Source organism: Lathyrus oleraceus, chromosome 1, assembly GCF_024323335.1.
Source record: "Lathyrus oleraceus cultivar Zhongwan6 chromosome 1, CAAS_Psat_ZW6_1.0, whole genome shotgun sequence".
Taxonomy (NCBI): Eukaryota; Viridiplantae; Streptophyta; class Magnoliopsida; order Fabales; family Fabaceae; genus Lathyrus; species Lathyrus oleraceus.
In genome coordinates this window covers 149,714,859-149,732,038 of record NC_066579.1, presented here as the reverse complement: position 1 = coordinate 149,732,038, position 17,180 = coordinate 149,714,859, and the positions used below count along the sequence as shown (strand labels likewise).

General features: G+C 35.0%; 1 protein-coding gene across 1 annotated transcript; it reads right to left on the bottom strand.

Annotated features, from left to right (window-relative positions):
- Positions 1 to 219: 219 nt before the first annotated feature.
- On the bottom strand, positions 220 to 4,227 carry LOC127123147 (wax ester synthase/diacylglycerol acyltransferase 4). The gene is made up of 5 exons (XM_051053397.1): positions 3,894 to 4,227; positions 1,812 to 2,390; positions 1,292 to 1,648; positions 649 to 786; positions 220 to 522 (listed from the first exon to the last, which is right to left on the bottom strand). The coding sequence occupies exons 1-5, from the start codon at positions 4,077 to 4,079 to the stop codon at positions 373 to 375; spliced, it is 1,410 nt and encodes a 469-aa protein (XP_050909354.1). The 5' UTR covers positions 4,080 to 4,227; the 3' UTR covers positions 220 to 372.
- Positions 4,228 to 17,180: the final 12,953 nt, after the last annotated feature.

Below are 17,180 nucleotides of genomic sequence, written 5' to 3'. Positions count from 1 at the left end.
GTGTGTCTCCAAGAAAAGAACAATGAATATGATGCAAAGCCCAAAGCAATATTCAATATTATGGACCTAGCCCAATTGCAAACACCCATTTGAAAAAAAGAGAGAGAAAAAAAACACTTTGGGATTCACCATAATATAAGCAGCCAAATTATGCATATCTACCAAGTTTGTTTGAAAGTATTAACCTAACAAATAATCAATAATAATTGCTCGTCCAAAAACAAAAACAACTTTAATACTCTCATAGAATATTGAACGTCTCATGTTCAACAAAAATTGCATACCACATGAAAAAAAAATTACTAACTAATACAGAATAATTGCAAACCATATTTGAACAAACAAAAAATTAGAAATATGATATAATCTTTTTTATGCAGAAGTCTTTGTTGATGCTTTAATTATCATCTCAAGAGATTTCTCCATACAACACTTCATTTTGTGTTTGTCAATGAAATCTTTCTCAGAACCAAATGCAATTCTTAACTTTCCCATATAGCTCATAATTGTTACTGTCAAACTCTGCAATTCCACAAACAAATAACCAAAACAAAATTCTTAAAAATTAATCTTTAAAGACAAAAATACATATTTGTGAATGAATCTTCAAAAAAAAAATTTTAAGCGATTTATTTATTTATTTTATACCTCAGGTGGACCAACAACCATGAAGTATAAACCTTTGACTGGATGATTTGCCAAAGCCATTTGTTCCACAGGACCAATTATGTTTGAAATTGTTGTACTTGAGTTTCTTAAAGTACTGTGTACATATCTAGCTGCAGCCTGAAAATTCCATTTATTAATTTACAATTTTTTCAAGGAAACAAAATATGGATTATTATTCAACTACAATAAACTAAAAAAATATAAAAATTATTCGCAAATCTCATCTCAAACCGACAGAAGACAATACTGGTAGATTATGTGTAAATTTCTGATGATTATTATTAATTTTTAAAAAAATTGTAAAGTTTTTACTTACATATTTATTTAAAAATTGAATTTTTATTCAAAAATTATATTTTCCAGTTATTATTATAATCAAAAATTCATTTTTTATTCATTGAATAACAAATAACAAATGTACCTTAATTATATATTAAATTATATATAGGTATCAATTATCAAGTAATCTAAAAGCTGGATTTTTATTTAAAATAGTGATTGGAGAGTGTCATATTTATATATAATTTTTTTTTTGACAAAAATAAAATGAAATTTTTTCTTAATTATGTTATCAAGACTAATTAAAAATAATAATGACATTTAATTAAGAATAACTACTAACCTCAGGTCCTCTGATAGTTTTCACCATATTTAAGAGCATGCCAGTAAGAGGAGTAACCAAAGAATTTTTCTTCCTGCTAATTTCTTTATGAGCTTCCCAAATAAATTCAAGTGGATTTTCAAATTTTGGATCATTCAATTCTGGAATTGGAATATGCAAAAATGCAAATTGATTTCCCCATGCAGCACCATTATTGTTCTTGCTCACCATTTCTTTCACAGACTTATAACCTTTGATATTTCTTGTGTTCAGTAACACCAATGCTGTTGAACTTGCTTTTCTTGATTCTTGATTCATTTCTAACATGTATAATCGAATTCCAAAGAAAATTAAACCCGCAATCACATCATTTATGCTCTACAAAAGAAATCGTTAAAAAAAAATCATTAATCAAGATAGATTAAAAGTATTTTTCTTTATTCAAATCAGATAGTAGATATGTGAATTTGAACCAGTGATATTTCATTTATTCATTTTTAAATTATTATATAAAAAATTTCCTTTGAATTATTTTACTTACCACGTCAAGTCGTGATTTCACTTCTTTGATGTGTTCCATAGTGAAAGAAACACTAGATATAGTAATTTTTCGAAGTTTGACATCATCGGCACGTGACCTAATCGGCGTTAAATCATCTTCAATCATACTACTTTTCACGATACTCCATCCAAAATCCATCATCGACCGCAGAGTAGAGGAAAAAGTAGAAGGAAATCTCTTAATAATTGCTTTCGTATTAAAAACCGACTTAGGTCTTTGACTCGACGGTAATGTGAATGGAAGAGAAGGGTTATCAGCTCTTTCTAGACATGAAAGAAGAGCTCCCATTAGAGAGTAACCATCTCCAAGAGCATGATGAAGTTTGAATACCACAGTTGCAGCTGCATTTTTTGTTGGATATTTAATAATGTGAATTTCCCAAAGTGGTCTATCTTGTGGTAAATGTTCCATTGATATTTTGGACATATATTCATCAAGAGATTCATCATAGAATGAGTTGCATGATTTTTCACTTGAAAATTCAGGAACATTAATATGGTCCTCCAAATTAACTTCAACTTTCTTCCATTTTTTCTCTCCATTGAATTGGTCCTTGATCTATTCAATCAAACACTTCTTCATTAGTTTTTCATTTTCTTTGCCACTAATAGGAAATGAAATTTTGCAAATTATTAGACACATTCAAATATACACAAATTCTGTTTTTAATGTAAAACTCACTCTTATACTTATACCAATAATACAAAACAGTTAAACTAAACTATATAGTAATATTTTGGTTAAACTAGGTTTATGGTTGAGAAAATCTTTTTGGTGAGTATAACAAAGGTGATGTCATATATGCATGTAAAAATTATTTTGTGAATTTTAAAAATCACAATAATTTGTATATAATGATCTCATGCAAAGATCTATGTTTTGTTTAATATATATCCATTAGCCTATAAAAAATATATTTTTTAATTTTTAAATAAAAATATTATTCACTACGGTTTTGTCTTTATTATAAAAAAATTATAAATTTATTAAATAACTAAATATTTGATAAGTTTTAAATAAAGAGCTGGTAAAAAAGTTGTCTCATATTTTCGTTTCACATGAGACAATCTCTTCAATGAAACAACAAATGTTAGACATCTCCCACACCAACATTGATTCATTACGTGAGTAACTTTACTACATTGGTTAAAGAAACAGTATTAACTCAAATTTAATAGGTCAATATTATAAGTGAAATTGATTTTTTTATTATATAATTGATATATTTGATTTATATATAAATTAGTTATATGATAGTATGATAAATTCAAAAAATTAATTTTAGTGATAACGAGAATTTATTAATATATAAAAATTTATTGTGATGTACTAAATCCTCTAGGTTGATCAAAAACCTTATTTTACTTGTCTCAAATATAAGAAGAAAAATAATTAATTTTTATTTTAATTAATCATAATAATATAAATATATATATTTTTAAGATAGACTTAAATATAATTTGTATTGAATCCGTTTTCTCATATTTTCATAACTAATAGTCAATTAAAATTGCTTTTCTATTTTTTGTAAAACTTATTTAAAATAATATAAAAAAATTAATCTAAATTATTTTGTTTTACTATTGTTAATAAGTTTTCTAAATATATATTTTTTAAGATGGACTTTAATAAAATTTGTATTTAACCCGTTCTCTCATATTTTTCATAGTTAATAGTAATCAATTAAAATTATTTTTCTATTTTTTTATAAATATAATTTTAAAAAATATATAAAAATTTAATCTAAATTATTAATTTTAGTAAGTTTTTTTTGCTTATATATTATATATTGATACGGATGGAATATAATATTTAAAACAAATAGTTTGATTATGACACAACTTTGCCAAACATCCAAAAAAAACACGAGTACAGATCTTGAAACCTAACTATTCCAAAGTTTATAATTTCATAATCAATAAAAAAACAAAGCATACACATAAACAATATTCAAACATATAGAGAAATAAAAGTAAACATTTAAAAAAAAGTGAGTGAAGTTAATACTACTAAAGACATGATTACTATATAAATAAAAACAAAATATAAATAAATAATTACCATGATGGATGAGAAACGTGTGTTGATAGGAAGGAACACATCTTGGAGCAAAGAATGAGTTTGGCAATCATCAATTGAAATTTCAAATTCTAAAACACCTAAAATGTATATACACAAACAAGAACTATTCAAATATTGACCTGTAGGACTCACTGGTTCTGTAATTTCTTCTTCAAAACCTTCCATATTCTTCTTTCACTACTATATAATTATATAACAACAATAATATAAAATAAAATTTAATAATTACTAAGCTAGGTATATGAATGAGTTTTGTGGTGATGAAAATTGAGGTAAATATATAGAAGGAGAAAGAAAAGAGAAAGTGAGAGTGATGGCATTAAATAAAACACATAAGGTTGTTTGCCCTTATTTAATGGTCACACAGCTAGCACCTTCTCTACCCTTTGCGGTTTCTTAATATATTGCACAGTGAAATGGGAGATTTTCTGGTAGCTCTAGCATTCAATGTAGATAAAAAAAATTAACTAAGCATTTAATATATATACCTAATGTATGTTTGATTAAGATACTTTCTAACTACTTGCTTGTTTTATAAATAAATAAAAAATTAATTATAGTTGGGAGGAGACATTTAAATAATGATTATCAATAGGCACGTTGTATATATATAACATTATCTTTGAATATTATGAAAGGAAAGGAGCATAATAGAGAGAGGGAGAGTGGAATGGAGTATAATGGAGGGAAGTAAAAGGAAAATATTATTTTGTCGAGAGCAACGAATTTTGCCGTGAAACATAGGTAATAAGACAATTCTTTAAATACATTGATAAAATATTTATGAACATGTTCTACTCACACTCTTAAAGTGTCATTGTAAATGTTACCCATTAGTCACTTTTCACCGTTTATTAAATACCAATTTTTATTGCAACTCAAGCGGTGTTATATTGTTAGGTTTCATCATTTATAACATTATAGAATATATTATCATACATATGGTCACACTGACTATGAGTATGTCTATAGTAGGAGCTTATTTATTTGGACTTAATGGACTTAATATAGACTAGATATTATTGTTTTTATAATTAAAACAATTATAATTAGTCGTGGATGTTATTATGGAAAAATAATATATACTTTTTATAAATTTATTATTATAGCTACTTCTTTTTAATATTTATTGTTAGGGGGTGGCCCCATGTCCCTACGAGACCTTTGAGATAGTATGTTTCGTGTCAAAATCTTTTGATCGACTATATGGTTATGTTTTTAGAATCTTCTTCTTATTATAGGATTATCATATATTTTGTTGCGAGAGATCTACACCTCAGGCACATTCAGGAGTCTTTCATGTTCCACGTCTGAAAGATAGTAAGGTTGTTATTCCTCTCCCCTATTTATAGGAAATGACATTTCAGATAACAAATTTTAAACATAATTTGAATACTCTCTATTTTTTTATGTATTGACTTGAGTGTTGGAGTGCCAACCTTGCAGGTACACCCCTACTCCGTCGTATCGGAAGCTCTTCTCTGTTGTAGCTTCTGCATCTCTCTCTATTTCTGGTTCCATAACGGAACAGTGGCGTCGTCCGTGAGAACAATTTTTGATTCCCGCATCTTTATCAAGAACAACTCGTTCTCAACCTAAACAAAGATCTCTACCGGGAAAAAAGTCTAAGTGGTAACTTTTATGAAGATGATTGAAAAACTGATTCTGTTTCAGATCTAGTCTTTCACATATCGTCGATCGACGCATTTCGAAGTGCCACCTCGCTCGAAGCTTCATTGTCCCCTGATTATTTCTTACTAGACGTCGATTTGGGAATTCAACAAGTTGATCGGCCAAAGTTATGATTCCTAGATCGAGAAAAGATTGACGGAATCACAAACTCCAAACTACTTCTAGTTATCGCGGTTGTTATCGCCAATAAAGCCTTGACATGACTAGTAGTATATGACAAGAGCTCTTGCAATGTGATTTATGAAGATATTATGGAATCAGAGTCAAGAAGCAGTGATGAATTTGACCTGGATGCACACGAAGATGAAGTCAGACCTATCTCGAATGGCGAGTTCGAGTTCGTGCATCTTAGAGAGAATCCGGCCAAGTCGACCAACTTGCCAATAATCTGTTCGAATACCAATTGTTATCATTCATTGTCGTGTACTCCGGAGACAACCAGATACCAATGTTTGGACCTGACAGGGTGAAAATTGCATTCCAAGCCAATTACCAGTATAATGTAATGCCATTCGGGTTAAAAAGCACTAGAGCAACCTACCAAAGAATGACGAACAAGATCTTACAAGGGGAAACACTGGAAGTATACATGGAAGACATGATAATGAAGTCTAGTGCGGGAACACTTCACACTCAACATCTCCAATGGGTGTTTACAAGGGTCTGACAATATAATATGAGGCTTAACCCTGAAAAGTGCACTTTCATCGTGAGACTCAGCAAGTTTTTGGATTTTTATTCGACGGAACGAGGAATTAAAGCTAACGTTGATAAATGTGAAATAGTTGTCCAAATGAAGGAATCAACTTCAAAGAAGTACATCCAAAGACTAAATAGAATGATGACTACTTTGAACAGTTTCATCTTTAAATTTTCTAATTAGGTTATTCCTTTTGTATAGTATGTTGAGTAAAGAGTCAGAGTTCGAATGGATTATCGAGTGCAACAATGCATTTGAATCCAAGAAATTAATCTTGGTTACCCCGTCGGTACTCACCCGACCATCATTGGGGGAAGTTATGTATCTTTACCTCGCAGTTGTTGAAGTGTCGTCCTCAAAAGAGAAACGAGTGTCGGGTTAAGTCTAGTATATTTCGTATCAAAGGCCCTAGCCGAAGTAGAAACTCGATATCAAAAAATTTAAAAAGTTGCCATGGTCGTGGTAGTGGCGTCACGAAAGCTCAGAAGGTACTTCTTGGCACACTGCATTGTGGTTTAGACAGATTTACCCTTAAGGAATATGTTTTATCAACCATACTTGGCCGGGAGATTAACGGAATGGGCAATAGAGTTGCTAGAATTTCAAATCTATTTTAAAGCAAGGAAGTCACTAAAATCCCAACTATTCACCGACGTTTTGGCAGAGATGAATGTCATGTCGCCTGCACCAGACCACACCTGGGTGGTATTCATAGATGGACCATCTAATAGTTATGGAAGCAGAGCAGGAGTCATCCTGGAAAACAATTGTGGACTGATGATAGAAGTCTCATTGATGTTCGAATTCCCGAACACCAACAATCAAGTTGAACACGAGGTAGTAATGATTGGGATATCATTAGGAGGGGAAGTGAGGGGAGAATACCTCAAACTGCGAACAGATTCCCAGTTAGTCATCTCTCAAATATGGGGTAAAGCTCAAGCTAAAGGCCTTTTATTACAAAAATAATATAAATTGGCTACTGAAAATTTTGAAAAATTTAGGGAATATGAAATTTCTCACGTCCCCCGCGAGGAAAATACTCACATTGATGTATTATCCTGGTTATCCAGCATGCGAAGTCCCGGAATCAATCATTCATTCATCCAAGAAACTAAGAAAATGTTGATTATTAGACCATTTGAGAAATTTGTGATGACCATAGGTGTACGATCACTCCAATTAAAGATTACATTGATCATAATAACCTACCCCAGATCTATTAAAAGCTATCCTCGTGAAGAAGAGGGCCAACATATATATAATAGTCTAGGGGAACTTGTATAAGAGAGGTTTTTACACTCCCCTTCTAAGATGCTTATAAAAGGGAAAGGCTAGTTAAGCTTTCTTAGAGGTACACGAGGTAATAGTTGGGTAACACCTAAAAGTAGTCGCCTTGGCCAAAAAGTCCTGGTGGTGAGATATTTTTGTCTGACCATGGTCCAGGACACTCGAAAGTATATGAAGCGTGCAAACAATACCAGTGACATGAAGACATCTTCAATTCCCTATCCACCAAGCTCCATGTTCTCACCTCACCATGATCTTTCATACAATGGGGATTGAACCTTATTGGTTCCTTCACTCTGGAACCCAGCCAACTCAGATACTTGATTGTAGCCTTTGATTATTTTACGAAATGGATTGAAGTCGGAGATTTAGCGAAAATCACAGTGGCAAATGTTTTAAAAAATTTCAAGAATAATATTTTGGGCCGATTTGGGGTTCCTTAATCCATTATGATAGAAAAGGGGACGCAATTCATAACCAGGAAATTTAAGAATATGATGAATTAATTAAGAATCAAGCAACATTTCTTTTTCGAACACCCTCAAACCATTGGACAAGCGGACTTCGCTAACCGGCTATTGGTTAGAGGATTTAAGAAGAGACTGGAAGAAGCCAATGGCAACTAGGCGGATGAACTACCACGCATTATATGGGCCTACCATATTACCCCTAATCAACGATAAGGGAGACCCTATACCAGCTTACATATGGCGTGGAAGCAGTTACCCAGTAGAAATAGAAGAACTGACATGGAGGACAGCTAACACATTTTTTAAGGAAGCTAATGGCACTGCCCTCAGAGAAGAGGTAGACCTTTTGGAAGAAAAAAGTGTAGGAGAATTGTCATCCAAGGCGCAGCGGAATTTAAAAATTTCTCCATTTAGTGATCCTTACGAATGGGCATGATCAGTGATAGAATCGTTACCTCTTGTGGCGATTTAAACCTTTGGTGCAGATCTCTGATAATGATCAAAACCTTTGATACAGATCTACGGGGCGATCACGAACGTTGAACGATGACAACGTCTCTACTCAGTCCACACGAACGGATTCCTTCAATCGCAGTGCTAGCTGTTATGAATGAAGGCTTTGAGTGAGAGAAAGAGGGAAACAAAATTCCAAGTCTCTACTTGAATTTCAGTCTGAGTGGAGTGACAATGCTTCTACCCAAGAGGTTCTATTTATAGAACCACTTGTGTGGGCTTCAAGCTAAAAAAGCCCACTTAAGTGTATTTTGCCCATATCTCATAATATGCCAAAATCACTTAAGTATTTGGTACCTTACCATATTTCGTTTCCACTTAAGTGCACCGTACCTTACGGTGTTCCTTAGTTACTCTATTTCTCATCAATCCGTCCTTTGTGTGTGACCCTATAGGTTTTCGCGGCGTTGACAATTATATTAAATCACGCATTTAACATAATAAACAGTGAGCGGTATCTAGCAACGCATCACTGCTACCCAAGTCACGAAAATGTCATGTGATCTGACAAAACCTCCTGTGATAATAATTATGTGTATAATTACCCCTTTGCCCTTATGTCTATATTGAACACAAGGTATAGACCGTGTCACCCTTGTCCAGTTCAATATTGGGCCATAGACATTTATCCTATTACGCAGGATTGGCAAATTCCATCTAGGACACTCATGTCCCTCAGCATGCTTCGTGGAGTACCCATCAACTGTCTTTATGGTTATCCAGTTACGGACAATGTTGGATCAGCAATAAAGCACTTGACTCTACATCTAGGATCCATAGTGGTTTCAGGTCGAAGAGTGGTATACACTATTATCACCATGAGAATAACTTATGACACTTTGCATAACTTTTTATATAGTATTCTCATAGTGGGTCAATCCGGTATAAATATTACTCCTAATATTCATACCTATGTTTAAGACTTGATAACTCTTTATCCATGATCCCTGAGATGTGATCATCAGTCTACAAACATAATAGTCTTAATACTTTAATGTTATCCCACTTCACATTAAAGCTCGACTACGGATACTTTAAGAACAGTGCCCTTATGTTTAATGTGTTCTCATGATTAAGTCACACTTAATACATTAAACGGACTATCTATTCTAGGGACTTTATTAATCAACCATAATAAAGAAAATGCCTTTTATTATTAATAAATAATTCGATACAAGTACCAAAAGTATTGGCCTCTAGGGCTTACACCAACAATCTCCCACTAGCACTAGAGCCAATCAGGCATACCCCGTATGCCCATTGATCTAGTATGGACATCATGCTTCTGCTGCGCAAGAGGCTTTGTCAGTGGGTCAACTATATTGTCAAGTGTAGGTACTTTACATATTTTCACACAACGTCTAAGTATGTGTTTGGATCGTTGGTGAGATCTAGGCTCCTTAGCTTGTGCGATAACACCATTGTTATCATAATAGAGACCAATGGGATCCACAATGCTAGGGACTATGCCAAGTTTATTGATCCAAACAACTTCCTTTGCTGCACTTAAGGCAGCAATATACTCGGCCTCAGTTGTAGAATCAGCAACTGCATCTTGCGTTGAACTTTTCAAGCTCACAGTGCCACCATTTAAGCAAAACACATAACCAGATTGGAATCATTCATATTAAAGCGTCTCAGCACTTTGTCTATGTACTCTGACTTAGGCCAAGCATTTCATGATCTATCTCTATAGATTCTGATAGGCTGCTTCACCCAGGTCCTTCATAGAAAAGCATTTCCCCAACCAAGACTTTACTTGTTGCAGGGTAGGGATATCGATTCCAATGAGTAATATGTCATCTACATATAATACCAGGAATACGATCATGCTCCCACTAACCTTCTTGTAGACACAAGGCTCATCTTCGTTCTTGATGAATCCATACAGTTTTACTGTTTCATCAAGGCGAAGATTCCATGAGTAGGTCACAGGCTCATCTTGATCCATGAGTAATACATCACCTTGATCAGATATCCATATATCTCAGGTAGGTGACGTATCCTGCCTGACCTACGCTGGTCTTGTTCTACTTGAGCAGGTTGCTCTTACACAACTACTTGTGTTTCCTGCTCTAATTCCTCCATAGGTGTATCGATGCTTTGTGATTCTCGAATTTCTTCAAGCTCTACTTTCCTCCCACTGGTTCCTTTGGAAATAAAATCCCTTTCTAGGAAAACTCAAGTTCGAGCGACAAACACTTTGCCCTCAGAAGGATTGTAGAAATAATATCCTCTTGTTTCTTTAGGATGCCCCCACAAATAAGCATTGGTCAGATTTGGGCTTAAGCTTAGTTGAAATTTGTCGTTTCACATAAACTTCGCAACCCCAAATCTTCATGTAAGACATATGTGGTCTCTTACCACTTCATATCTCATATGGTGTCTTTTCAACCTTTTGGATGGAACACGGTTAAGTGTGTAAGCTGATGTCAATGGTGTATGTCCTCAAAAGGAGTTTGGAAGATTGGTGTGACTCATCATGGATCGGACCATGTCCAACAGGGTTCGATTTCTTCTCTCATATACACCCTTCCATTGGGATGTGCCAGGAGGAGTAAGTTGGGATAGGATCCCACACTCTTTCAGATGGTCATCAAACTCTAGGATTAAATACTCACCACTTCGATCTGATCGAAGAGTTTTAAAATTCTTACCTAGTTGGTTTTAACTCGTTAGGTTTCACCCTTTTGTATTAATGTTATTAATAGGCATTTCAAGATCAAGGACATATAGTCCATTGTTCATTTATGCAGTAGCATAGAATATATCATTCAAATAAATTGAGCAACAATTGTTCTTTATTATAAATGAAAAACCAAACTTGTCCAAACAAGCAATGGAAATAATATTCCTGCTAATTGCAGGTACATAATAACAGTTCTCTAACTGAATTATTAAACCACTAGGTAAAGTCAATACAAAAGTTCCTACGGCTAAAGCAGCAACCTTTGCTCCATAGCCAACTCGTAGGTCGACTTCACCTTTTGCCAAATCTCTACTCCTTTTTAGTTCCTGCACATTTGTACAAATGTGAGAACCGCATCCAGTATCTAATACCCATGATGCAGAAGTAGATAAATTAATAACAAAAATACCTGAAGTTGAAGTCTCTACTCCATTCTTCTTATCTTCCAGGTACTTTGGGCAGTTCCTCTTCCAGTGTCCGGTCTTACCGCAATGGAAGCAGGTGTCTTCTTTTGCTATGCCTCCACTAGGCTTCAAAGCAGCAGTGGATCTGGGATTGGCAACTTCCTTGCCCTTCCCCTTATCACTCTGCTTAGTGGGCCTTTTGTTCTGTCTCTTTCCATTTTCGATCATCAGAATGGACTTCCCTTTTGACTTCAGATTCTGCTCGGCAGTTCTCAACATGGCGAGCAGTTCAGGAAGAGATTTGTCCATATCAATCATATTGAAATTTAGGACAAATTGACTGAAACTATTTGGCAACGATTGCAAGATCAAATCAGTCGCAAGTTCCTTTCCGAGGGGAAAACCCAATCTCTCAAGGTTTTCCACATACCCAATCATCTTGAGTACATGGGGACCTACAGGGGCTCCCTCAGCTAACTTGCCTTGAAAAAGGGCTTTTGAAACTTCAAACCTCTCATGCCTTGCTTGCTCTTGATAGAGCAACTTCAGGTGTTCGATCATATCGAACGCTGACATGTTCTCATGTTGCTTTTGCAATTCTGAGTTCATGGTAGCTAGCATGAGACAAGCAGTTTCATTGGCATCATCGACATGCTTCTTATAAGCATCTCTTTCTGCCTTAGGTGCAGAACTAGGAGGTTCCTCTTCAGGAACAGGTGTCTCCAAGACATACAGCTTTTTATCATGTTTGAGGATAATCCTCAGGTTTCGGTGCCAATCCAGAAAATTTGTCCCAGACAATTTTTCCTTATCAAGGATTGATCGCAGGATGTTGTTAGAGGTGTTTGCTGTCATGGTAATCTACATAAGGATTAATGAAAATATAAGTATCATTGACATATTCAATTAGGCCTTTAATTAAATATGCTCCCACTATTTTACTCAAAACAAATGACCCTCATCATCTGATTCGGAAAATCCCGTTGGAAGATTTTCTAGTGGGTCGAGATCCATATTTCACTTCGTTCTAAGTCCGCGTAGACGGATTACACAAAACTAGGTTATTTAGGTAGGAACTCCTTCCAATTGTATCTCATACAACTCTCGAAAATTTCAGTTGGGTGAATAACTCCTTATTCCAATCCATCATATGGATTATTCCCAACTCTTGCTTCTAAACATATATAAGAAAATTATAATCAAGTTTGACTCATCATTTTAGCAGTTGGATATTACAATTATCCCATCGCACCTTAACTAATACAAAACATGCACCTCGCGTAGGCGAAACCTACATTATTCGATACCAGTCTTGATGAGTGCTAAAACTTGGAAAGCAAACATATATAATATTCTCATAATTTGTTTAGTTAAGTTTGACCCATTGTTTTAACAGTTGGATATTACAATTATCCCATCGCACCTTACTAATATATAGATCATGCACCTCGCGTAGGCGAAATCTACATTATCCATTACTAGTCTTGATGAGTGTTAAAACTTGGAAAGCATAAACTTAATATTTAATTTGAGGGAATTACAATTTTTCTGATCTCACCGGCTTGTTTATCATATAAACCGTCTCTCACATGCATCAACATACATTCACATGCATCAATATACATTCACATGCATCAACATACATACATACATAATGAAACAGTTATGGCCCCTAGCGCAATTGTTCTCCCAAGCCAATGAGAGAACCTAAGCTAACCTACAACGATCTAAGCTTCTCCAAGCAAGATCTTCAAGGTTGTCCTCCTTTGGCACTGACTTCTTTGCTTTCTTCATATCATTACATTACATGAAAGAAACTCGTTTTACATACGAGGGAGTGAGATGAGAAAAGAAGTTACATTTGGGAGATTAAGAGAGAGGCACGACACGCATGTCGTATTTTAAAAACCCAAAACAAAACAAAGGAAAATTAAGGCCATAACCGATCACCACAAGACAATAATAAACACTTTATTATTATTATTATTATTAATTCCTTTAATTAATTAAAATCAAATTAAATTTCGACGACCGATCACACTACGCAGAGTTAGCCGGGGGTCCGCTGCCCGGACAGCGGGAACGGGTGTTCCGCTGCCCGGTCAGCGGACAGTGGTTCCGCTAACCGTTCAGCGGACAGGGGTCAAGGGGGCAGCGCCCCTGCTCGAAAATTTTAATGAACAATTCATTTAAAATTGACGTCGTTTTCGTATCAACACTTGATACTTCAAAGCACTTTTTCTAGCCGAACGGGTGAATTTTTTCTTGCGTTAACCGGTTAACACTGTTTGAAAATTTTTAGAAAATTATTTTCTGCCTTGCGTTAACCGGTTAACACTGTTGAAAAATTTCTTGGAAAACTGTTTTCCGCCTTGCGTTAACCGGTTAACCAAATGCGTTAACCGGTTAACACTGTTTGAAAATCTCAAAAAATTTATTTCGCATTCCGTTAACCGGTTAACCATATGTGTTAACCGGTTAACACTGTTCCAAAAATGTTTAGAAAGCTGTGTTCAGTTTCTCGTTAACCGGTTAACCATACGCGTTAACCGGTTAACACTGTTCTGAAAAGTGTTTAGAACGCACAACTCTTGTGCAGTCAAACCCCAATCGCATAACTCTCTGACAACACAACCCTTGTGCTGTCACTAACCCTGATGCACCAATTTCAGACCGTCAAACACATCTCGATTGTTAATTCAGTATGATTGATCAACACGTCATTGCTTCACCATACTAATGTCGGATCAAGAAGCAAACGACCATTGATCGCTCAAAGGAAAACAATCATCGAGGGTTTGAATGAACGAAACGAGAACACTATATCATATATAATGTATTTTGCATCAGGATTACATATATCACATATATGTAACTTGATCGATCTCAATTTAACCTTTGATTCATTCTGTCTTTAATCATATTATTACAGAACAAAAACAAATATCAGATTCATGGTTTCGTAAGTGGCTCTGATACCACTGTAGGAGAATTGCCATCCAAGGCGCAGCGGAATTTAAAAAATTCTCCATTTAGTGATCCTTATGAATGGGCATGATCAGTGATAGAATCGTTACCTCTTGTGGCGATTCAAACCTTTGGTGCAGATCTCTGATAATGATCAAAACCTTTGATACAGATCCACGGGGCGATCACGAACGTTGAACGATGACAACGTCTCTACTCAGTCCACACGAACGGATTCCTTCAATCGCAGTGCTAGCTGTTATGAATGAAGGCTTTGAGTGAGAGAAAGAGGGAAACAAAATTCCAAGTCTCTACTTGAATTTCAGTCTGAGTGGAGTGAAAATGCTTCTACCCAAGAGGTTCTATTTATAGAACCACTTGTGTGGGCTTCAAGCTAAAAAAAGCCCACTTAAGTGTATTTTGCCCATATCTCATAATATGCCAAAATCACTTAAGTATTTGGTACCTTACCATATTTCGTTTCCACTTAAGTGCACCGTACCTTACGGTGTTCCTTAGTTACTCTATTTCTCATCAATCCGTCCTTTGTGTGTGACCCTATAGGTTTTCGCGGCGTTGGCAATTATATTAAATCACGCATTTAACATAATAAACAGTGAGCGGTATCTAGCAACACATCACTGCTACCCAAGTCACAAAAATGTCATGTGATATGACAAAACCTCCTGTGATAATAATTATGTGTATAATTACCCCTTTTCCCTTATGTCTATATTGAACACAAGGTATAGACCGTGTCACCCTTGTCCAGTTCAATATTGGGCCATAGACATTTATCCTGTTATGCAGGATTGGCAAATTCCATCTAGGACACTCATGTCCCTCAGCATGCTTCGTGGAGTACCCATCAACTGTCTTTATGGTTATCCAGTTACGGACAATGTTGGATCAGCAATAAAGCACTCGACTCTACATCTAGGATCCATAGTGGTTTCAGGTCGAAGAGTGGTATACACTATTATCACCATGAGAATAACTTATGACACTTTGCATAACTTTCTATATAGTATTCTCATAGTGGTTCAATTCGGTATAAATATTACTCCTAATATTCATACCTATGTTTAAGACTTGATAACTCTTTATCCATGATCCATGAGATGTGATCATCAGTCTACAAACATAATAGTCTTAATGTTTTAATGTTATCCCACTTCACATTAAAGCTCGACTACGGATACTTTAAGAACAGTGCCCTTATGTTTAATGTGTTCTCATGATTAAGTCACACTTAATACATTAAACGGACTATCTATTCTAGGGACTTTATTAATCAACCATAATAAAGAAAATGCCTTTTATTATTAATAAATAATTCGATACAAGTACCAAAAGTATTGGCCTCTAGGGCTTACACCAACAAAAAGAATATTGGTCGCTTCCACCAGTGCCCTTGTCAAGCAAGTCACAACTTCTAGATAAAAACACCATGTTTGAAATTGAGAATTTCAGTTGGGGAACCTCGTAATATGAAGGGCCGACATTGATTAAGGGCAAGAACCTGTGTGATGGAAAGCTAGCGGAAAATTAGGAAGGACCTTATAGGGTTAAGGGAAGCACTGGACGATACTAAGGACATGGAACATATCCAAATTGAAATGTATTATAGTTAGATCGAGAGTTTGACGCTTTTCTTTGTATGACCTCGCCAATATGAAAATTGACAAACATTTGAATGCAATTTCTTTATGTTATTTTTCAAATGTTCGTTTTGTTTTTCTATTTTTCATTTTTCATGGTGTTAAAAGTTTCATTGTACATTCGACTATAAAAATCAATACCCCTGGTTTCTAACAGGCTTAAAGAATACATGGGAGCTGAAGAAGATGCTTTGTATGTCCGACTACATCAACCGATTCCCCCAAGGGTGTTGTTGGAGATGTTTTGCATGTCTGACTATAACAATCAAATATCCCCTAGTCAAAGATGACACACATTTCTGCTTAGTTGGCGCACACCCGTCGAGTTTAGCCAATCCAATGGATATGAATGATGGATTCTGGAGACGTCCACCTTGGTTAAGTTATACCTTGGGGCAGGGACAAGGTTCCTCTGCCTTTTTTCTAGGGAATGGTCCTCTGTGATACGGAGCACATTACAAAAGTATAGCTGCATCTCGACGGACATGGACGAACATTATTGCCAAAGCACAAAACAATCAAAACAATAAATACAACAAGGTATCTGAAATGCTTATTACATCAAACACAAACACATATGATATTATTTGTATGGGTACTTGATAACATAACACATAAGAAAATAATTTAAAAATTGGAAGGAAGCATGAAAGGCAAGAAGCTCAGGGGAAAGAGACCCCAATTGGCACACGACACCCTGAAAAGCGTCCTCTTGACAGGATTTTGTTTTTCTATTTTTCATTTTTCATGGTGTTAAAAGTTTCATTGTACATTCGACTATAAAAATCAATACCCCTGGTTTCTAACAGGCTTAAAGAGTACATGGGAGCTGAAGAAGATGCTTTGTATGTCCGACTACATCAACCAATTCCCCCAAGGG

Coding starts and splice junctions, on each gene's coding strand:
- LOC127123147 (XM_051053397.1), bottom strand. CDS start 4,079: ATGGAAGGTTTTGAAGAAGAAATTACAGAACCAGTGAGTCCTACAGGT. Junction 1,649..1,811: donor TGAAATCACGACTTGACGTG/GTAAGTAAAATA, acceptor TTTCTTTTGTAG/AGCATAAATGATGTGATTGC. Junction 523..648: donor TGGTTGTTGGTCCACCTGAG/GTATAAAATAAA, acceptor GTGGAATTGCAG/AGTTTGACAGTAACAATTAT.